Source organism: Acipenser ruthenus, chromosome 4, assembly GCF_902713425.1.
Source record: "Acipenser ruthenus chromosome 4, fAciRut3.2 maternal haplotype, whole genome shotgun sequence".
Classification (NCBI taxonomy): Eukaryota; Metazoa; Chordata; class Actinopteri; order Acipenseriformes; family Acipenseridae; genus Acipenser; species Acipenser ruthenus.
In genome coordinates this window covers 68,980,074-69,004,854 of record NC_081192.1, presented here as the reverse complement: position 1 = coordinate 69,004,854, position 24,781 = coordinate 68,980,074, and the positions used below count along the sequence as shown (strand labels likewise).

The window sequence follows — 24,781 nt, the reverse complement described above, 5'->3', positions numbered from 1 at the left end:
GGTGGTCAGGTCATTATAAACTTCTAAACTGTACAAAAATAAGGTTTGATTTCAGTTTTTTACTCTTACATTCAGCAAGATAAACAAATTCATTTACTCGGGCAGCGTTTAATACCTGCTGTCAGTACCCACTCCCGAAAGGAATGCAAAAATAGGTCTATTTACATAAGGGTGCGGGTGGGGTCTGAACACCATATAAAAAGAGTGTGCTATAAAATAAAAACAGCTTAGACAAAGAACTTAAACATCAAGAATAAGGTAGGTTTCTTTTTTGGAAGGAATAGTGTGGCAACTTTTTTTAACTTATTAAATTAAAAATATTCTAAGTGAAATAAAAAATATTACAGTTTTTAACAAAAAGTATTTTTGGTGTAATATAGCATTCAGCTTGTTTACAAAAGCATCTAACATACATTTTTTGGGGAAAATTCCTCTCACCCAGCAACAAGTTATAAATGTAATAGATAATAAAAAACAAAACAAAACAAAAAAACTATATTAAATGCTAAAACTAGATAAAATTTTATGTTGATTTCATCCTATTTATCTAACACCAGTGGTTTCTTCATGCTTACTGGGTAAGAACTGGTATCAAAGGTTCCAAAAGAAGAACAAGCATCTAGTACGACAACTCCTGTGTGTACGCATCTGCACCAAGCTAAACTATTCAAAGGGCACATTTAGCAAAGTTATCAGACATGGGGATCTGTTGGTTAGTTTCACTATAGTTTATAATTCAATTCATTTTAACACCTCTTTCAAGACAAAGGCTAGGTGCTGAATCCCCACCTTGCCGATCTTTGGGCTGCGTGGGGGACGACTGGCCGTTTATCCATTTTCTTTCATTTCCTTTTGTGTGTGTGTGTGTGTGTAAGTCTTGCTCATCCCAATATCAAAAATATACATTAATCCACCCTATAGAATATACATTCTTTTATGCATCCCCCCTCCCCTCCCTCTCCAAAATCCATAGTGTAGAACAGTACATTGCAGTTCCTCAATGCATGAAGCCAAATTGATAACGTATCCCAGGAGTAGTTGCCAAGATGGTGTGTTTCAGTTCTTTTCTTGCAATACTCAATTCTGAAGCTTGCAGAACAGCCATGTGACAAAAAATAAGGGCATCTGTAAGCCACATGGGTGTTCTGGTAACTAAGGTACCTCCAGTGCCACTGTGCACGTCACTTAAAACTCGTCTATCTTTTTCTGCAGGTATTTCAATATGGAGTCCATTCCCTGGGCAGAGCCCCAGACTCGTTTTAAAACTTCACACTCCTTTTCATTGGCCTGCTCCAAGGTTCCCTTCATAGCATTTCGGACTAGAGATTTGGATTCTCGGAGTACCTAAAAGTCAAGAAAACAAAATCCCATTAAGTTCTCCGAAGGTTAGACTACATTAAAAAAAATGTTTGCCAAGAGATTTCCAAACTTTTGTATACATAAAAACATGTGTGATGTCACCCTTTGATATACTGATTGATAAATTCTACGAATCTTCTAACAAAGTGCCTGTGTGGGAAGAGAAGGGGAGTGCGAGGCAGATATATTTTGATTAACGAATCCACAGTTTGTGCTTAGAATCACAATCAGAACAACACAACAGAGAAACAAACACCATTTTATTAAGTAGCTTCTTGAAGGATCCCAGGGTGTCGGCTTCAACAACATTATTGGGAAGTTGGTTCCAGACTCCCACAATTCTCTGTGTAAAAAGTGCCTCCTATTTTCTGTTTTGAATGCCCCTTTATCTAATCTCCATTTGTGACTCTTGGTCCTTGTTTCTTTTTTCGGGTCGACATTGTCAATACCTTTTAGAATTCTGAATGCTGGAATCAGATCGTCGTGTAGTCTTCTTTGTTCAAGACTGAATAGTCTTGAACAAAGAAGACTATTCAGTCTAAAAGATTATTTTAGCCTGTCTGCATATGACATCCCTTTTAAACACAGGATAATTCTAGTCGCTCTTCTTTGGCCTTTTTTGCTTCCCCACATTGTCTAGATGAAGACATTTCTGAGTCAACATAAACTCCTAGATCTTTATCATAGATTCCTTCTTCAATTTCAGTGTCTCCCATATGGTATTTACAAAGGACATTTTTATTGCCTGCATGCAGCACCTTACAAATTTTTCTCTATTAAATTTCATTTGCCATGTGTCTGCCCAGTTCTGAATGCTGTCTAGATCATTTTGAATAACCTTTGCTGCTGCAACGGTGTTTGCCACTCCTCCTATTTTTGTATCATCCGCAAATTTAACAAGTTTACTTACAATACTAGAATCTAAATATTTAATGTAGATTAGGAAGTGCATTGGACCTGATACTGATCCCTGTGGTACTCCACAATTCCTCAATTTTGTGGTTTCTCCTCTAATCAGTACTTTTTGTTTTCTACGTGTTAACCACTCCCTAATCCATCCATGGATCTTCAACAGGTTTAGGAAAGCAGCAATTGCATCATCACTTAGTAAATGTCCCTCAATTACACAAACGTTAGATTTAAACTCAGTTTTTGCATTCGTTTCCTGGCTTTAACCATTGTTCAAACAAGCTTTACAGACCACTTACATTTTGCCTCGGTACTTCTTGAAAACCGATCGCTGGCAATGATATTGAGGTCTGCTTCAGATTGGCAAAACAAATCAATAATTTTATTCTGGTTCAAATTCCTTTGTTTTTTGCACTTTTATTTTTCTAATGCAACTTTCATTCTCTACTATCTTCACTTACACCAGACACTTTTGTCTGTGTAAGTGGAATTTCAAACTCAAAAACTCTGAGGAACTCATGACAACTCTCACAATGAGAGACAAACATTTTAACTGTTTGAACTAAGCGTAACAAAGAAACAAAAACCAAATCCAATTACCAATCAATTGAATCTCGTTATCGAACAAATATCAATTAGGAAGAAATGTTTTAAGTGACATAAACAACTCAAAGTGTTGAATTGGTAATGATGAACTGTTTCGAGTGCAGTTGTATCATTGTTTATCTCTTACCTAGCAAATTGTTTTGTCATCACAGGGTCATCTCCATGAGTGTTCTAAACATTTGCTGTTGGCTGCCAACACCATTGACTTTTGAGTGCTTACAACATATTAGTTGCTTGCGATTTGTAACATTAAAACTGGCACATAGGACTTTGCCTCAGATTATAATGACAAATCACCTATGTGAATCTTGTCTGTAGTTTACATTCCCTAAAGATAAAAAAAGGACACAAATAACTGGGCCCATCTAATCTGGGCACCATGATGATAATGTTGAGAACTGTCACCCTTATAGTAGCAACTTGACTGATTCTAAAGCAATTTCACTGTCATGAAAAAGATCATCATGACCTACATTTCAAATGTGTACATGCTCTCACTAACTCACAGAGGAATGCACTATCCAAGTTTCATCCACTGTATGAAAAAAAAAAAAAAAAAAAAAAAGGACTACCGGTAATAACAGTACTAGATTAATAAAACAAGATAACTTTAGGATTCATTTATTTACTTTTTTTATTTTTTATTACTATCATAAACATGCAGGGTGTACAACCTGCCTGAATGATAGAGCAAATTTGATCTGAAGTCACATGCTTTTAAAACCATGCAGTACACAAATGTACAATTCAATTGTATTTTGCAACATTTCCATGTCTGGAATTTTAAAATAATCAATAAAATAAAAATAAATAAATAAAATAAATAAATAAATAAAAATCTAAAGAAATGAAAGGATGACTTACAACTGAATTACATGTGATTAGCTCTCTAATGCGCACCATCACCTCCTGAGTAAACGTTCCGGGCCAAAACACTTGGGAAACCAGTCCTTTAGCACATGCCTCCTGTGCTGTCAGCTTCCTTCCACTTAAAAGCATTTCATTAGCCTGCAAAACACAGCAGGTTGAAACAAGGTCAAATAAGAGTGCTTATTTTAATCATTATTAGAGATAGCAGTGGGCTGGGAACATATTTTAATATTCATTCTATTACAGTTGTACATTATTTCTGCAAACATTTTATTATGTTGTTCAAGCCTTTCTCTTCTAGTGATTACTTATTATCTTTACACATATTATTGATACACATGCTGATTGGGCCTTTTCCTTCAAACTGTGGAGAGAGGCTTAAAAACTAAGTTTCATCATAATAGCCCCATCTTCCATTCGTATCCCTTAAACACATCTGGGAAGCTAAATCTGCAGAACTGAATTAGCAAAAACATGTTGTGAGGGATCCGATACTGAACAAAGGATGCTCATCTAGGGGAACACGATCCAGACGAAATCTTTTGCTGTGGGTCAGACTTCCGCAGCAGTGTTCTTAAGGAAGGACATTGTCTCAGAGGACTAACAATAGAACACGAAACATTGCAGGCTGTCTGTCATTCTTACAATGGATTTGAATTGTTCTAAGTGATTCAAGACCTGTTAAGGTGTGGGCTGTGTCTGAATGTAAAAACATCTGAGTGATGTAAGCATCTTTTCACACAGAATATAACAGGACTGAGACCAAGACATTATTTGGGTTTGTGTTACTTATTTAGAAACGCAGATGTAACAACACCCACGCTATATCATATCGTAAAAGAGGCATACTTTTTTTGTATCGTGATACCAGAAAAAAGCACTGCAGAGCTCATTGTAGTTCACCAAGTGGTTCTTGAATGAATAACAAGTGTGTTTTACAGTTGGTATGAATACATACTCTCCCTAAATCATTTCATTTTTTTTCTTAACAATGTATTTATTTATTTCTATATTTATTAATGTATGTATTTGTTTATTTATATATTTATTTTTAATTTTGGCACAGCAGCTACATTACCTCTTTCATCCTCTAAAATCCTCTAGCAGCACATTTGGCTCTGTCACTATAGTCGTCAGAGTCACTGCACCCACATCACACTGAGCCCGTTTTAAATAGGTTCCCATCTCCATTAGGACACTTTAAAACCGGTGGAACCACTACAGACGGAAAATACTCAATCCGGCCACATCAACCCTTTTGATTTCTGCACGGGGGGTATGTTAATTAGGTGCCCACTTCATTTGCATAACATTCCTCAGACTGTCGGAATTGGGGTTTTATGGCTGTTCTCATCCTTCCTGGCCATTTTTTATTTTTGCATGGAGCACGAAAAACAGTTAAAACCCTGCCACAAAAGCCCTTCCAGACGGTCGGAAAAGCTTTGATATTCAGGGACATTATTTCCCTTGTCCAGCACGCCTTTAACCTGTTCTGCATACCAGTCTGCCAGAGGGCAGTATTCAGTAGTATTTCCTGCCCAACTCACGTGATAACTCAGGTAACTCGGAAAAACATGGAGTTGTCCATCAACTCGAGTTCTGGGAAAATTCAGGCCAATTTGAGTGCACTCGATAGACTCGAGTTGGCTGTCCATGGAAAGGAGGTATTGGAGTGACATACCTGGCCTATATCACATTGCAGACAGAAACGGACCCCGATTGACTCGCTTCCTAAATCTGAAGCAGCACCGACGGAAACTTTGGATGCATGTATTTGGCAGCTAGTGTTGCGTGCACAGCCTAACCTGGACTCTGTTTAAAATGCTTACGTTTTTTGAAAGCCAGAAGTAAATGGGGAACCAAGAGTGGCTGTGTCAATCTTCTGTTTAAGAATCCAAGCGTACAACTTTTATCTTCCAAAAAAGATATTTCTTTTATTAAACAAATGGAATAAACAGCAACACATCAGAGTGCATGGCTGATCATATGTCACAGTCAGGAGAACGTCCCCCACTCACAGCAGCAGCGACAGTGGCAAGCAGGTGACAAACTATATATATATATAAAATCTCATACAGATAAAGTATATATATATATATATATATATATATATATATATATATATATATAATAGTATAAGTAATTGGGAAGTTAACCTTGGGCAGTCTTTCTGTAACATTAATATCAATACATAGTGTGTGTTCTTTATGGAAACCGGTTATGTGGGAGTAAAGGCTCAGTCAACAAAAATTAAAGTGAAGGAATGTTCATTTGTGCTATTATATACTTACAGAAGCCACCCCCATTATCCTAGGGAATGTGAGAGATGAACACCCATCTGGAGTCTGCCCAAACGTAGTATATGGTGTTTGAAACCAGGCCTTCTCATTTGCCCAAACCACATCACATAAAGGCAATATCGATGCTCCAAGTCCAACTGCAGGACCGTTCACAGCCACTATAATAGGTTTCTTAAACTGAATAAAAGTATTCACAAAGTTGCTGAAAAAAAGTTCAAAAAACAAAACATTTTACAATTTAGTTGTTATGATGTGGACAGCCATTAGTCTGCACACTATTCACTTTTCATTTACCATTAAAGAAAAATCAATCTTACCTAATAGTTTCAGCCATTTTAATGCTTTCCCTCTTTCGGTCATCGGTTAATCTCCGAATAAAATAAATAAAATCAAGACCACAGCAAAAGACACTCCCCACAGCACTTAGTAAAACCAGTTTACTGTCGTCAGCAGCTGCAGTGTTCAGTGCGCTCTGGACTTCCTTCATTACCTGCAACAACAAACAGCAGAAACCATTTAATCCCAGAGACTCATCCAACACAGGGCGTTTATTCGAGGGCGGCGTCTATTAAAAAGCTGATATCTGAGTGAGGCATTAATTAGAAGTAATACTGTAATAGGATCATATTCTTATTATGTTCCTAATGCACAGTATCATTGCAGAACGTACCAGAGCGTACACCATGCAGTTTAACATAAAAAACTGTGCTTTTATGTAATAGTGATGAATGATTGCAATTAGGCTCATATTTACGCCTGTTTTTCTTTTTAGTTGCATTCATAACGTGTATGATTCACATATAGCCTACACTAATGCTACTGTACATGAGGGGGTGGTCTTCATGTCAGATCGAAATGTGTAGTCAAAATAGAAAAGGCAGTTATAAACTCAAGCCAGAACATTCAGTATTAATGAAAATGTGGTTCATTTAGTTACCGTCATACTATACTGTTAGCGGGTGTATCTCACACATAAATAATATCAAGGTAGAACAGTATTGCTTGTTTATTTATTTACATTACTGACAAAAACGGCTTGAGGCAAGAGGTTGTGGTAAAAGCAATAAAAGGTTAGATATGTTCGCTAATCAAGTGTTTGAGTTAAAGCTGCAACACACTCAATGGTATACAAAACAATGTGATACCCACATATATTCTGCTAACTGGACCAACTCGATTCACACCTGGGGGGCTGATATGCCTATTGTTTTAAGAGAATGGATCAACGAGAAACCTGATGGACTTTGAAGTGGTAAGCTTGGCGAGTAAACTGTAAGTGATCAACAACCTTTTAACTCTTTTAAAAAAACAGATGCATGCATATAGTTTCACTAAAATGTATTTTTGATTAGTTTTTTTCTCTGCAAACTTGTAGACCGTCCTTGAAAAGACAACACATTATTTTACAGTATGTGCATTGTAAAAGGTTGAATTCCACTTAAATGACAGTTAATATTAGTTTGAGTCGAGAATACAATGAACATTATACATCGCTACAGTTTGCATAACATGACATCTAATAAAAGAGCATGTTGGTATTACAACTACATTTGTTACTATATTGAGGTTTTTTTTTAATTTATTTTTTTACCAAAAACAACAAAAGATGTGGACTTAGCAGTGGTACTAACAATAATTTATCAATTAATATGTATGCAATAGTTTAGCTAAAAAATATAATTTTGATCAGTTAAAGTTACAAATGCCAAAGGAAATCAGGCAGTGGATCAAATGTTAAATATAGGCTTATGGTTTTAGAGATCGGGGTAAAGAAAGAAATAGCTGTACTTTACAAAACATATATCAAGTGTTCTAATTGTAAATTAGAACACTAAATGTAGAAATAGTTTTTCTACATTTTCCCTAGAAATAAAGATCAATGCATGAATTTGTTAAAAGATAAATCCATCAAGATATTTTTGTACATTTGTTTCACAGTACAAAAAAATAAATAAATAATGATGTCACAATATATAGAACACCATTCCATCATGTAAGAATAAATCATGGATTTGAATATAAACAATAATAGTTGTCATGCCATCAAAAACCTATAAATACCTCCAATGTTTTGATTCAAACACATGCTCCCTTGAGAAAGATATAGTACAACATATCGAAACGTTGGGCAGCTGGCTCTTTGAGCTAATATATATATATATATATATATATATATATATATATATATATATATATATATATATATATATATATATATGCATCTGACAAAGAAAAGCCTTATACTTGTATTTATGTTTTCAAATCTTTTTATTCAGTAAAAATGTCTCTCACCTTACTTGTTTTTGACATTCACAAACCCGGATGTATAACTACGTTCCCACCCCCTACAACATTTTTGATTGACATTTAGTGATGCAATTTCCTCACAGATTCAGACTTTGGAATTCAGCCCAGCCCGAGGAGAGAAGTCGGACCAGAGAATTTGGGCTCCGGCCCGAATTGGGAGCCAACTCGAGTAATTTAAAAACATGAAACGGAGAGGGGGGCGGGGTGTTCTGTGGGTTCACGGAAACGTGGTATTAGTCTGAAATACAGTACAGTAAACAAAAACTGAACAGGTGGGTCTTTATTTTCATGCATGATTAAAATATTACAAACTGAAAAATCTAAAATACAGAACATCTTGGAAAGTACCTGCCACGAAATGCCTCTACACCACCATGGAGAAAGTGTAAATGATTATACTTTATTAGACACTTGATATTCGTTTATACCACGAGCTTAGGTATATCTAGCGTGGGATATATTTTCTGCTTACCAGGTCTAGTTTTGAATGTGTCTCTGCTTACATTCCAATTCAGTGGTGTAATGCTGAAATTTAGGACGGAGCTGCACTTCGGTAGTTCAAACAATACTGCCAGCCTGTGACAGAGTAGGGGGAGAATGTGTGCAGAACAGAGGCTCTGCACATGGGTGCACATGTTTGTGGGTGTGTGGTGAAGGAAAGTGTTTAATTGTTTAAGAGATGAATTGTGTGATTGTTTGAATGGAAAAGTGTGGTATGTGGCTAGGTGGTGATTGGATGTATGATTGTCAATCACCCCTGGCCACATGGTATAAAAGAGGAGAAAGGAGTGTTTGTGGGGGGGTTGTTGGTTAGTTGAGGGAGAAGCTGAGTGCAACAGGATGTGCTCTCAGTCCAAGCACAGGGTCTGCTTCTTGCCATTCATCATCCTTGGCCGTGACGCTATCTTTTCACACACCTATTTTTTTTTTTTTTTTTTTTTTTTTAATTATAAATTTAGTGTGTCAATTTCAAATTATTATTTTACCCCTGATTTTTTCCCAATTTGGAATGCCCAATTGTTTTTCCCCTCACCGCCACAATTCCCCTGGCTCAGGAGACCTAATGGTTCAGCGTGAGTCCTCCGATCACACGACCAAGCCAGCTTCCTTTTTCACCAAGGATCTCGAGAGCGGATGTCAGTGAGCTGCCGACCTCTGGAGGACAAAGGCCAGCCCTGCAGGTGTCCGCCTTTGAGTTCACTGGGCGCCTGGCCAGCAGGGTTCGCTGTAGTGCGATGAGAAGAAAGAGTTTGCCGGTTTTGCCTCCCTAACCCAGGGGAGCACCAGAGTCAATGTGAAGCTTCCTTCAGAGTCCCCAGCGAAGACTGGTCACTTCGCACTGTCACAGAGCTAGGTAAGATCCATAGGCCTGGCAAGGTGTGGAAAATATACAAAGTAAACACTGGTGTTCAGGCAGGCTCTCTGTCTAATTTAGTGCTGCAAATACCTACTGATTGTAACTACAATGCTGAGGTGTGGCAGTTTGGAGACATGGAAGTGAGCCAATATTATGTTAAAATAATTAAAATGGCTCATGGAGTGCCCAGAATGGTGCATTTGTGAACAGATTGAGATGGATAAGTACAGTACCTTTCATAACTGTCCTGCAGGAGATTCACATAGGTTTGGGCTAAGGGTAATACGTTCCAGGAAGATGCGGGCCTCTCCGAGACACAAAGATTGTAATTGTGACAGATGTCCAAAAAGACAGGGCACAGTTAAAAAGTGAAATTGTTCAGCCTGTTTTCCCAAATGGTACCATGCTTATACCAGAATTAGCCCAGGAGAGCCGATCCATATCCCTGACGAAAAAGAAATAGTGAGGGCAACCTGTGTCACGTATAAAAATCATGTAGAATGGGCAGCTGCTGAAAGCTCAGAATGTATACAGTGTAAGAAGGATACAGAGGACGTTTCAATACATTACAGGAGCCAGTCGGAATGGATTCAGCATACATGCAATGCTGGATACTGGAGGCCTGCACCAGTCCTCCCACCTGCCTTGGAAAAGAAGGGAACTGAAGCAAGACTTTCACCGTGAATGAAAAATGTGGAGTTCTCAGTTAGAGAAGACAGAAGGAGATGGGGTTCTGCTTGACCCAGAAGAAAAGAGCCTGTTTGCTTTCAAAATAAGATTTTGAGCCAGACTACACACTTAACTTTCTATAACTAAAAAGGGGCCTGTGTACTTTCCAACTAACAGTTTTTCTGAGAATAGCAACACATTGAAGTTTTTGTGAACTGCTATAAGAAGTTTGTGCTTAGAGATTACCATCTAAATGAACTTCCTGGTGGCTCCAAATCACGGCTTGCATCCAGTTCAATACTCTTGTATTCGCCTACAGATGCCTTGACCAGACTGCACCCAGCTACCTCCAGACCCTCATCTCTCCCTACACCCCCACTCGGCCTCTCCGCTCCTCCTGCACTAGAAGACTGGCCGTACCTCCTCTACGCTCCCCTGCCTCCAGAGCCCGCTCCTTCTCCACCCTCGCCCCGCAGTGGTGGAATGACCTTCCTACAGATGTCAGGACTGCCCAGTCCCTGACCACCTTCTGGCACCTCCTCAAGACTTACCTCTTCAGACAGCACCTGCAGAACTCCTCTTTTCCCTCTGGACACTTTATCACTCTTCCCTAATGCGCTTTACTTGCACTTATCTGCTCCCTACTTTGCTGCATTTAATCCTGTACTTTACAGAGTACTGTACTGTAATCTGCCACAAGTGTTATTCAATCTGTAGTATTTTGCATTTAATCGTATCCTGATGTAACTATCACTGACACTTATCTGCTCCGATATTGAATCGTATTTTGTCATATATACTTGTACTTACTAGAACTGAAGTCATTGTATTTTATCTTGCTCTTAATTGTATTCAATTCTTGAAATGTATTTTTTGTTTACGACTAAGTCGCCCTGAGTAAGGGCGTCTGCTAAGAAATAATAATAATAATAATAATAATAATAATAATAATAATAATAATAATAATAATAATCATCATCATCATCATCATATAAGCAAGAGAGGATGCAGTGATGTCAAATGGGACGAGTTGGCAGCTAAAAGATAGACAAATGCTGGAGTCAAACTTATTGCTTAATTTGCCTCAACTAGCTATTAATTTATTTTTCCTTGTCAGGGTATGAATACTTTTGCAACAAAATTGCTGTAATAAATAAATAAATACTTTTTTCCTCTTCCAAAAAAGCAAAACTTTTGCTTTTTTATTTACATTAGGGTATGTAAAATGTTGACTACAACTATATATAGAGCTGGTTCATTTAATTGTTCATCAACATCCAAAATCTGTATTTATTAAAAATATTGGGAGCTCTAAAATGTACAAAGTAATACAGTAACAGGAACACAAAATAAATTAATAATCCAAAATAATAATAATCATATATATTATATGTATGCACACATACATATTTTAAAAGAAAAAAAGAAAAAAACAAGGGGGGCCTAATTGAGCAAATTTCTGAGATAAGAAAAAGCATCTGATCATACAGTTATAGTTTTTACACTGGCATGGTGTAATCTAGCAGTACTTCTCTCCACAAGCACAATATCTGTAAATGAAAACAACCAAGAGCGATCTAAGGGCATCTCAGTCTCCATCCAGCCTTGTAAGATTGACTTTTTAGCTGCTGTTAGGCCTGCCAACAAAATTCGAAGATTTTGATGGTTAACGTTAATTTTGGAGTCATCACTGAGAAGGAGCAGTCGGGGACTCAGCGGCACTTTCACACCAGTCACATCAGAAAGCACTTTTGTGGGAGTGAAATGGGGATCATTTTTATAATGGAGATCCTACAGTGTAATGTAACCTGTAATGCAGATCATCTAGTCAAATCTGCTTTGATTTTATTTAGAGCTTCAAGCATATTTTCTTTACGAATCTGCTGGAAATTAGGAGATATCTTAATGCCCAAATATGTAAAACCTGTGGCCGAATAGGGATATGAGGAGGGACCAATTTATTTTATATCCAGAGAGTTTACCAAAATTATTAAATAGATTTAATACACTGGGGACTGAATTGGAAATATCAGATAGGAACAAAAGTATATCACAGGAGGCAGTGTGGTCCAGTGGTTAAAGAAAAGGGCTTGTAACCTGGAGGTCCCCGGTTCAAATCCCACCTCAGCCACTGACTCATTGTGTGACCCTGAGCAAGCCACTTAACCTCCTTGTGCTCCGTCTTTCGGGTGAGACGTAATTGTAAGTGACTCTGCAGCTGATGCATAGTTCACACACCCTAGTCTCTGTAAGTCGCCTTGGATAAGGCGTCAGCTAAATAAACAAATAATAATAAATAATAATCAGCATAGAGTGATATATGATGCTTGGAGCCCTGTATAGTGATGGGAGCTATATTGGTACTTTGTCTAATAGCTTGTGCCAGCGGTTCTAAGGAAAGGACAAATAGCAATGGTGACAATGGACTGCCCTGTCGAGTACCTCTGCCAAGCGAGAACTGGGGGGATAACACTGACCCAGTCTGCACGCATGCAGTAGGGTTGTTGTATAAGGTGCGGATCATATTTATAAAGGAATGACCAAAGCCAAATCGTTCTAGAACAGCCCACAGGTAATTCCATTCTAGGAGATCAAATGCCTTCTCAGCATCCAGAGAGAACATAGCGCAAGAGGCAAGTTGATGCAGGGCTTGATCTAAAATATGAAAGAGACGTTGCATGTTGTCTGAAGCAAAGCGGCCCCTCAAAAAAACCTGTCTGATCGTGATGTATTATGTTACCTATGCATTTCTCAGACCGCCTAGAGAGAGTCTTTGCAAATAATTTTAGGTCTGAGTTTAAAAGTGAAAGGGGCCTGTAGCTAGAACATTCTAAAGGGTCTTTTCCTTTTTTAACAAGCAACGAAATCAAAGCCGATTTCTGATCTCTATGGAAAGAGCCATTTTGCAATTAAAAATGTATGGAATTGAGTATTAATGATTCCATACTGCCAGCAACAGCTCAGGAGGAATGCCATCCAACCCAGAGGACTTTTGCTTCTGCATAGTTCGAGTTGGTGCCTCCAACTCTTGCAAAGTTAAAGGAGTATTCAAGAGCTCAGCCTGTTCAACAGTTAAATGAGGCAATTCCAATGGACTTAAAAATTTTAGCCAAGTCTGCATCAGCTTCAGAGGTGTGAAGTTGTGAATAAAATTCTTGAAAGACTTAGTTAACCTGCTGTGGTTTAGAAAGTACAACATTAATCAATCAAAGCTAGGTGTTCGGAGCGTTTTAATCGTAATGCAAGTAATCTGCTGGGTCGTTCTGCATGCTCATAATAGAGCTGTCTTGTCTTGTGTACCAGGAATCCTGCTCCAACGCTGGTAAGATTTTTATACTCGCTCTTTAAAGTGGCTAGGTGTTTTGCTTTACTCTCCAAGGAGTTGAATTTTTGTTCCGTTTCTAACTTCAAAATTATAGCTTCTAACTGGGAGATCATTTTGTTGCGTGTTTTATTCAGGTTAGAAGAAAAACCAGTACAGCAACCCCTAATAAAGCACTTAGTAACCTCCCATAATGAATGGGGGTTGCTTGCAGTATTAGAGTTAATTTCTAGGAAGTCTCTCATACCCTCAGCAAGATATTTTAAGAAATCTTCATTCTGGAGTAGGAATGAGTTAAAACGCCAGCGTTTAGCACGCGTGATTCCGACAGTATATCTGTTGAAATAATGTTACGCATAATAGTTGGGGAAATAAAAATGTAGTCGATGCGAGAGTATGTTTTATGTCTATGTGAAAAGAATGTCAAGTCCGTAACACCATTGTTTCTCAAACGCCATGCATCATATACATTTAGGTTTTGTGTAAAGTTTTGAAAGCATTTGGAGGCAGAGGTAGAGGACAGGGCAGTGCCCTGTGATGAAGTATCAAGAGCGGAGTTGAAAGTCAAGTTAACTCTCCCCCAACAATAAGTGCACAGTCAAGGAATCCTGATAGTTTGAGCCTGATGTTCTCAAAAAACTGAGGATCAAAAACATTGGGTGCATAAGCTGATGCTAAGCATAATTTAACACTGTTAAGCGCTGTCATTACTTGGCAGAAACGGCCTTCAGTATCATTACTACAACCATTAATGGTAATATTTATCTTTCTGTCAACCACAATCAATACCCCTTTTGTTTTATTCAAAGCACAGAAGTGAGCAATGACTTTATAATGTTTATTTTGAAATCTGTGAAAGTCAGCAGATTTGAGATGGGTCTCCTGAATTAAGGCAATTTTAATGTTTTTACGCTGTAAAAAATCTAAGCATTTGGCTCTTTTAATGGGCGAGTTAAGATCATGTACGTTCCAGGACATAATATTATAATTAGCCATTAAGGAGGTTTATAAATCGCCAGTAAAGGACAACTTGTTCCCTGTAAACTGAGCACATATAACAAGGATCACACAATTAACAGACAGCAGTGAGAGAAGTAAACATATTCTGAAATTAGAATCAGACAGATCCAATAAAACGAAAGTATAAAATGCTTTAAAAGGCCCCACAATTGTATAACAGAATGCTCTCAATTGATTGTATATTACTAAATGCAATCTAAGATACAAAAACAAACATATAAAACTATTTTAATAAAACTGACTAGCTGAGAGAAGCCGCAGCTCATAACGCTGCCGTGACCCTCATTGCCAGAACAAAAACAAAAAATATCATCTTCCGTGGTTTCAAACAAAGATGCAAAACCCACACCCAAAACCCAACCACCCATAATACACTTCAGGAGGGTAAAGACATAGAGCAAATAATTACAACCATAAGGAGGTCCCAAAAAAATAATGCAATTAATATACTGTATATATTATGTCTGCGCGGTAGTGCAGACATAGTTAAGGTTTGAACGAAGGTTCTGTTTAAAGTCGATTTTACAACCCGTTCAAAAATCCCCATCGATATGCATGAAAATTGGTGTGTGTGGTCGGATTGACAGGCTCAACAAACCCTGTGAACGGGGTAGTATTTGGTGAAATACTTTTTGAGATACAGCGTGGCGATAAAAACAGCTGTTTTAAAAAATAAATAAAACTAAATAATAATAATTAAGACGCTTTTGTATACACCTGTATATCAAAAAAAAAAAAAAAAAACTGCTAATTAAGGAATCACACTTGGCATACACATAGTCCCGGGAGTGTAGATGTGCAACGGCGTATTCATATTTTCGGGGGGGTCCTGGTTTTACTGAAATTGAACCAAAAAAGATAATGGTCTGATGTCACTTCTGTCTGACGTCAGTGCTTGGCAGCGTTGCTTTCGACCGTTTTTCACTGAATAGGGAGACATTGAATAGCCTATAGTTCAGCACACACAGGTCAGATCTGTGTTTCTGCCCGGATAAAACTGGTAATCAGTGTTTGTGCCTTCAGTACTTGGGAAACTAATAATAATTTGTTTATTTAGGAAATACGTTCCCCCCACCCCCTCTCACTTTATGATACGGTCAGGAGTTCATCAAAACTGTCAGTGTTCCATTCCACACACACACACACACAGCGTCAGAGGTCAGAGAAAGAAACAAGTGAAACAGATAATGCAGTGGCACTTTACAGTATTACCCTGTTAGCTGGGTTGTATTGTTGCTCTCCAGCGAAAAATAATAAAACTTTCATAACTAAAGGGGGAAACCAAGAGGTGCCGTGGCTCAGCCCTGGAGAGCCTTGGCTCAAATTAAGCACTAGTTAAACAATAAAACGTAAGCCTAGGATAAAGCCGTCTACCAAATGGATACAAAATAATAAAGACTACAATGTATTTGTTATGACATCTCCTATTTTAAACTCCAATTGCTTTTTGTTTATTGAAGATCGTTGTTATTGGGTTTGTGATTATTTGTTTCTATCAAAGTAATTTGCTTTGTTAAACTAATGATCTGATTGACAGCTTTACATGGTCTGGCTTGAACAAAACTCTTGTTCGTTGAGGAACACATTGATTCATATAAAATAAATACATACTGCCTGCTGGATACGAGAAAAGAAAGAAGTCTGTCAATACTTGTAAACGCAATACTGTAAATGGTTATGATCTTGTAAAAAAAAAAAAGAGAAGATAATGTCAAATAGAATAAAATACAAATGCATACTATTATATGTATGCGTGTTATATATTCCATATTTAAGCACATACATTAACACTTTCTGCTATTTGTTTACTATATATCGCTGCCAAAGGAAGTTTGAGATTTTTTAAATTAACAGTGCGCGCTGGTCCACGAAGTTGTTCCTCAACTGCGACAGAATGTTTATCTTGAAAGAGACCTTCTTCACAACGCGAAGTAATTTACTGACAGGTGGGTAAAAGCTGTTATTAATCATTTGTGTTGATTTAAGAAACCCCTGAAATAAGGATGTATCAGACAGCAGTAGAACATCCACAAGTAAAATAAAGTCATTTAACTTTTGCTAATGAAATGGGTGAATAACAATATATTTTTTTAAAGTATAAGACATGGCTGATGACGATAATCAATCAGCCTGAATTGAGAAAATAATTACTACTCGCAGCGAGTTGTCTAAAGCCAGTAAAAAAAAAAACAATACATTACAAACTTCTTTAAAGTAACGTTAAGGTTTGTTTGCAAATGTCCAAAAGGTTTGGAAATTGCAAGTTAAGGTAGCCACGCAGCCTTAACTCTGCACCCTTATGTGTATGTTTCCTGTCACACTTGACATCACATATGACATCACTAAGCACATGACAAATTCTCCCCGAAGACTGGCCATACAGAAGTCATTGTGATTGGTAACATGTTCAGTAACTGCATTATCTTTGCTGTCGAAATGTGCTTATACTCAGATGTCCATATACTCAGAAATGTGTAATTCATGTTGAGGTATGTAGTGATGAGTATTTGATGTTTGGAAAGGAGTACCTGAAAATGGATGGGACATGCAATATGTGAAACCCTACATGTAAGATAACACTCTCCATTACATTTCACTCAGAAGACGCCAGTGAAATAGAAAATGAATGTTCTGTAGTACAGTATGGTATACTGCTGCTCCATGTATACTGTGGTACACAAAGCAGTGTTTTATGTTTCTTGGAAGCATAAACTCCACACATTACAATCCACTTCTGCTTTATGTACTTCATTGAACTGCAGAAATCTGCAATTGTACCTAAACATTTCAATGTCATAATTGGCTTCCAGCCATAAGATTATGTTAGCAAGAATTCTTACTGAACTGTAAAGTCTGAAAGAAGAATGGGTAACAGTGCAAAAATAAAATGAATAATAATACTGTAGAAAATGCAGTGACTCCTTTTGCCATGTGAAACAGTGTAGTTCATACAAGAAAGCCAATGTTGTGGATTCCAGTATTAGAGTTTGGAGGAATATGGCTAAATTAATATGGCTAATTAATTAGCTCTACTGTATTCTGAGTTAATTGGTTTTATTTAGAACACAGGTGAAATAATGAGCTTGACAGCAAAGATTGTGGGAATGCAGTTACTGAACATGTTACCAATCACAGTGACTTCCGTATGGCCAGTCTTCGGGAAGAATTTGTCATGCGCTTAGTGATGTCATTGCCCATGTCATTGATGATGTCAAGTGTGACAGGAAACATACACATAAGGGTGCAGAGTTAAGGCTGCGTGGCTATCTTAACTTGCAATTTCCTAACCTTTTGGACATTTGCAAACAAACCTTAACATTACTTTGCCATTGAATATATATATATATATATATATATATATATATATATATATATATATATATATATATATATAATACACACACACACACACACACACACACGTTATCCCCCCCCCCCCCATCCCCCATATCAATGTAACTCACTTCGTTAACAATAACTGTTCAGTTCCAATGAAGCAGATCAGATGCAGCAGTTTATTATTCAAAAGCCAAAAAAGGGAAAAAAGTAAATATCCAACTCCATTGTTGATAGTGATGTATTTATTCCATAGGTTGGGTATAAGACATCTGTAGCCCTGAGACATATCTTTCCGCCTCTTGTGCTGAATTGAACAGACTGGATTTGGCCATCGTGAATGATCTTCAATTTTGTCGGGTACAGCAGAAAGTTCTGAGCTCCAAGCTGCCTGAGAGATTTCTGAACCAGGGCGAAACTCTTTCTTCGCTGGGCAGTGAAAGCAAAGTAATCCAAGGAAAAAAAGAAGAGAGCTGCTGTCCTGCCGAGGTGGTGTGTCTAAATTTCTGGCAGCCCGGAGGATGAGCTGCCGATCAGTATAACAAAGTAGTTTAAAAATAAAGGTGCGAGCTCTGTCTCTCCAAGCGCTAGAGCCATCATAAATGCGGTGAGCCCTTCAATTTCAATAGGCCTGGTCACAGAGGGCAGCCACAGTGGTATGGATTTTTGTAGGAAGTCAATAGGGTCACCCCCCTCGGTACCCTCCGGCAAGCCAACGATCCACAAATTTGAGCGGAGGTTTCTATCTTCCAACTCAGTCAGGCAAGATTTAAGGAAATCTCCATATCTGATTCTTTAATGCTAGCCCGGTTTTGGCACTGGGCAGCCTGAAGAATATCTACTCGCTTGTTCTGCTTATCAAGAGAGGAGAGAGTAGCGATAATCTTCTCCTCTGTTTGCTGGAGACGAGCCTGGATAGACTTCATTTTGGCACAAAGAGTTTTGATGTCCGCGATGATTTCGCTCTTCAAACATTCCTTGATGCATCCCACAATGAAATCTCTCAGCGAATTAAGCGGTGTCTCTGTTAGCCAGGGCAGTGTCTGGCCCTGTGAATCCTCATGGTTGAGCTCCGTTACCTTCGGTGCTGCATCATCAGAGATAAGTATCTGCTTTCTGGCTCTACCCTTGATTTTTGTAGTTGTGGAGGGGGTGTTCGGGTCCATAGTCGACGAATCCCTTTTCTCTGGTGTCTCTATTCTGTAATTCTAAGAGCAAGAAGTGCCCTTCACTGAAATAATATGTGTATTTTATAATAAATCGGGCGATGAGTGTAGGAGCTCTCGAGCTAAACCGCCATCTTGGGTGGAAGCCACCGGAAGTCTGCTCTTTTGGGATTTTTTTCCTGATAATTGGTCACTCAGTTTTATAGTTACAGCTGTACACCTGTAACTATAAACAAGATGGCTACCGGTACTTTAAATTCTGTGACGCAGTGCAGTGATTTCGAATATGTGACAAGGCTCCAACTGTCTGTATCCACCCATCCTATATACGGACAACTGGAACTTTGCTCGACCAATCACATTGCTTGTTTCACGTTCCATTGCCAGCCTTGGATTATAAATAAATACAATGTCCATTCTACAAGGATTTATATAAATCAAATATATTGTATTCTCTCCAAGAATTACAAACTCTGCAATTTTACAGGACAACACACTCAATGCTTTCAGACATTGTCTGGGAGAACCCCCTCAATTGTTTATACTTTTGTAAACACAGGATCAGAGTTCAATTAAAACAGATGGTACTGCAGACCACAAAATGGTAATTTACAATCTATTGAAAGACATTCAGACAGAGTACCATCGCCCTCTGGTGGAATATGGCGGTTGTGTTGAACTGGTGCTAAAAGATTTAATTTTGAACGAAGAATGCAGAGGTTTAAACCTCATTAAAAATAAAGAAAATTCTTGTGAACTCTTATTTCAAAACATTGTACATTTGGGCTATGAATTACTATTAGATTAATCAACAAAAACAAATGAACCTTTAACCCTTTAAGGACTGGGATCGTGTTAACACAATCATACTGAAGTGGGCTTCTAGGACCGCGATCGTGTAAACACGATAAAAAAAGCACTTTGTTTTAATGACTTACAGGGCCAGCGTACTTTGCAGTACAGGCTTGAAACACACATCAGTGGATAGGGAAGGGACTGATGTTCACTTCCTGAAATTTTTTTTTTTCATGTGACGTCACTGAGAGGGGCATTTAGTGTCTAAAGGGCGGAGACTGTTTACAGCAGCCAGGAAGAGACAAAAGCTGAAACAAAACATCACAGAAACTTGTTTAGAAATAATAAAAAAGGGGAAACACTGTAAATCGGATGTATTTGACAATTATATTAGAACATTTATTCTGTCTCATTTGTTTTAATATATATGATTTTACAACATCTATAAATATCAAGAAACAAGTGGTTAGAAGCATATACTATTTCATGAACTAAATATATATCAGGCATGTTTTTCCCTTATTACTGATAATAATGAAACTATTATTTTATTTATAAATATTTATTTTAAGAAAATAAAATCGAAAGTAGTGTCCATTACTGCTTATAGACCCTGAGAATAAAAGTGTATTATGTCATTGCAATCACTCAGGTGAAACAATGTCCTATAATTTGCCCAAACATCAATATTTTTCAACAAAACTTTCAGGAAGTATTGTACGGTCCCTCGGGTCATAGAATCTAAGCAGAATACATAATAAAAATTACTTAAAAAAACAAAAACAAAAAAACAACAAAAAACGAAATATTGTGTTGAAAAAAAAGTGAAAACGTTTATATCGTTTCTGAAGCACTTTAAAATGTTCCCCAGAGTGTTCTGAAAAAAAGGACACCATTTGCAAGATGCTACTGTAATAAACAGCTTTTTAGTGAATTGTTATACGAAGAGAGTCAACTACAGCCAAAAAACACCTGGTCCTAGGGGAGCATCTAAATGAAACATGCATGGTCCTGAAACGGTTAATAAAACTACAAAGTTTTAAAAGACAATTGTTTAAACTTCAAGATTAAAACCTACTGACTAATGCTTTTTTAGAAAAACATAACACATTCTTAACAAATAATAAAATATTTGTTGAGAGAGTTATGTTTCTTTGAAGGTTAATTGGAGTTACCAGGGCCGCCTCTGTTTGCGGTTGCCCAGTCATTTAAGAATATGGTAATAAGGAGCCATTTTGATTTGGGAAACATATGCCCAGGACAAGCACGGACTTCTAGTAAATGACATTGTGACAAAAACTGCGCTTTTCATTGGATGTTAGTAATCCTTAGTGTGATTGGATGTGTTGGATTTCCTGTCAACTTCCGTAGAGGTTAGAATCATGTGTTTAGGTTAGAATTATGTGGATTAACTCGCTCTCTTATAAGAAATAAAAAATAAGCTCTCTCCTTAAAAAAAAAAAAAAAAACTGCCTCTTCTAAAAACTCTGTTCCTGCACTGCAAGGAGACTTTATGATACACGAAGCACTAAATCTCTAAGTGAAAGCAACTTCAACTGGAACACTGAGGAAAAACAACTTTCATACAACTAAACCAAAATTGCAACCTAAACTAAAACTAAAACAATTACAGTAATTGCTTCACGTTAAATTCTTTAAAGTGCTGAGCCATGCCTACTAAATCACCTTGGTTTGAAGGACAGAACATCGCTTTTCATCCGAGTTTAATTCTATGAAATCCATAAAGGATCCAATTGCAAAACAATGTTCATCGAGGGATTTGTTTTTGAAGCCAAGATTTCGGTTTGAACTTTCCTCTTCCAGAACATATGGTAACTACAGTTATTGAATTTAATGGCGCATAAAGATAGGAATTCATTTTTGTGTAAATGTTTCTGATGAAATGCATCATTAATACATATCTGAATATATTTTGAACGCCTGTTCTGACAATGCTCATATGATTTTTTTTTATAGCATTTTGTAACTTGAAAAAACAAAAGTAATTTGTAGTTTTAAAGATTTGCAGAGATAAAATGAGAAGTAAAAAAGCTGACAAGTGGCAGGAATCTGGAATCCATGCCTAATGTATGGATTATTCCAGGAGAGTGGGGGTCTACAGGGTTTGTCAACAATGTCCACGATCAAACCTCCACTTTCGCTCGCTTCACAAGTGAAACAGAAAATAAATATATATATTTATCTTAATTTTTTGCCAGCACCTTCCTTTCATTCCATTATTTTTACCATTTCCTGCAATGTGAACTGTAGAACTGCACCATAACTGTTTAATTCACAGTACTTGTTTGTGAACCAATGAAATAGCAACTTGCCAAGATAGACGCCTGCAAGCACCAATGGGGTACGTAATGTAAAAACAACTGCTTTAAATGTCATTGTGCCTTATTGTTTCAATTTGTTTGTTTTATGTAAAAATAAAATAAATGCACCTCACCAACTGTCACAAATGTTTAATAACTTTAAAAAATGAAAGATTAAAACAAACAAACAAACAAACAAACAAACAAACAAACATAGGGAACATTTTTTTCCGCCCTGGATCTGCATTGATCACATCAATAGCCCCGGGGGACTGAGGAAAAGAGGCCAATCAGCTGAGATTTTTCATCTCTGGATTTGTTTATTAAATGTATTTGCATAAATTGGGAACTGTCGTCCTGCTTTTATTAAGACACGAAAATTAATTAAAATACTTATTACAGTGTTCAAATTTAACTTACCCCTAGAAAACAAATATCCAAAATGTACTTGTGTTTGCGAATGCAACATTCAAATATTATATTGCCATGCTATGTATGTTAAAATCAATTAATATTTGATTAATAATTTAAAAATGGAAATGGTCATGGAAATGTTTTTTGTGTGTGTGTGTGTGTGTGTGTGTGTGTGTGTGTGTGTGTGTGTGTGTGTGTGTGTGTGTGGATTGAACATGTCGTTTAGGATTCCAATAAAATATACTCCCTCATATTGCCTTGTTACATTTTGCTTTAAAACTTTATGACAGAAACATATATATACAAATGTATCCACACCTGGTTTTAAAATACCATTATAAAACTATTAAAGAGTCCATAGTGCTGAATTTAGAAATACTAAAAGAAACTGAAATGACAAACATTTAGACTACACACTAGGAACGGGAATTTTAAATGTTTAAAATGTATAAACTCTAAAGAAGTGGTAAAACGAAGAATAATATGCTAGACATATAACTGCTCACGTGACAAATTTTACCAAACACATATTTTTTAATGTATTCATTTTAATAATTTATCATCCTATACAGCAGTCCGACTCGTTTCCGACTGTTATGGTGCCACAGTAAGGGCGGATATTATAAAAAAGGAAGGGGTTTGGCAATTTCCTCCTAGTAGTTTTTCTAATTGGTGCAACAGAACGATTGACACTGGGGTCGGTTTTTATTCTCAGTCGATCTGGCGCTTCATTGGTGCACTGTGTGTTCATGCTGTAGCGGGTGTGGTATGGTTCAGTCCACACGGGTAAGAAAAGCGTTTATGACGTTTGTTATATATTTTTAATAAAATTGCATCTCTAAACAAAGGAATGAGGCAAAACCACATTTGGAATTATTTGGAGGAACTGGATGAGAAAATCGTGATATGTAAATAATTATGCCAAACAAAATTGCTATACCACAAAAACACAAGTTCAATGCTTTATCATTGGAAATTAAAACATTCAGAATTACTGTAGATGCAGTTACTGAATGCAGTAAAAAAGCAAAAGTCCATAATAAACAGAACGCTCTAGAAGGCGACTGTGAATACGTATAACACGATTTTAATTCAGAGAACATACAAGTATAAATGAATTATGTATAGGCTTTAAAATTACCATTACACTTTTACGCAAATCAACTGTTTATGTAATTTGTCAACAGAAGGGGAATTAAAAAGAAAAAAAATTGGATTTCCTGTTTGTGGCACCGATCCCTTAAAAAAAGAATTAATATAACAATGTATTGGAATCTGTGCATTTGATAGATTCTGTAACAAAACTGGAAAAAAAAAAACATAATTGAAAAAAAAAAAATCATAATTGTGCGTCTGAAGTTAGTTTTCAGATTTGTTTTAGCGGAACAGGCTCAGCAAGGCTCCTGCACTGCCTCGCATCGCCTCCCCACCCCCTGCGTAACAGGACATATTTGGTGTTCATGTCATGTGAATGACCCTGTGATTGTACTGAAATATGATTGGCTGTGAAATTACGGCCAATGCAAGAAGTGGCCAGTTATCGCATCGAAATATGATTGGGTGAGAAATGATACACAATGCAAGAAGCGGATTATCATTTACAGGTACTCGGGTAAGTTTCATAACGATTTTTTCTCTCACCAACACAGTTAAATTTTAAAACAATATATACACACCTAGCGCAAGTAGCCTAAATGAGTTTGATTCCAGCTCAAGCAATTACATTACAAAATATAATTTGTTGCTTATTAATATTTTAACATTTGCAACATCTACAGTGTAACTTTAATCATGACATGAATATCGTGAGCAAATTAGTACAAAATGTTGGTTGGATCATGTTATTACCATCATCTCCAATAGGTAGCTAACTAGATAAGTTACTAATATTTGGGGAAATATTGAAGCTACATACACAGAGATAAATGATTCAATTTTATCGAAATTTACTGACATTTAATCAGAATTAGGCCTGACGGTCTGAAAGTAATAGGGCTGGGACGATGGTGGTTTTTCTACCATCGATGCAT

General features: G+C 37.1%; 1 protein-coding gene across 4 annotated transcripts in view; it reads right to left on the bottom strand.

Moving 5' to 3' along the window:
* Positions 1-240: 240 nt before the first annotated feature.
* Positions 241-24,781, bottom strand: part of LOC117399574 (chromodomain Y-like protein) — a 108,624-nt gene continuing 84,083 nt past the window's right edge. For all 4 annotated transcript variants that reach the window (XM_059022704.1, XM_033998847.3, XM_033998849.3 and 1 more), the window contains 4 exons: positions 6,362-6,534; positions 6,036-6,246; positions 3,739-3,882; positions 241-1,344 (listed from right to left, as the gene is read on the bottom strand). In XM_059022704.1, coding sequence (XP_058878687.1) covers positions 1,186-1,344; positions 3,739-3,882; positions 6,036-6,246; positions 6,362-6,534 — 687 coding nt within the window. In that variant the 3' untranslated portion in view covers positions 241-1,185. The remainder of the gene's footprint in view (positions 1,345-3,738; positions 3,883-6,035; positions 6,247-6,361; positions 6,535-24,781) is intronic.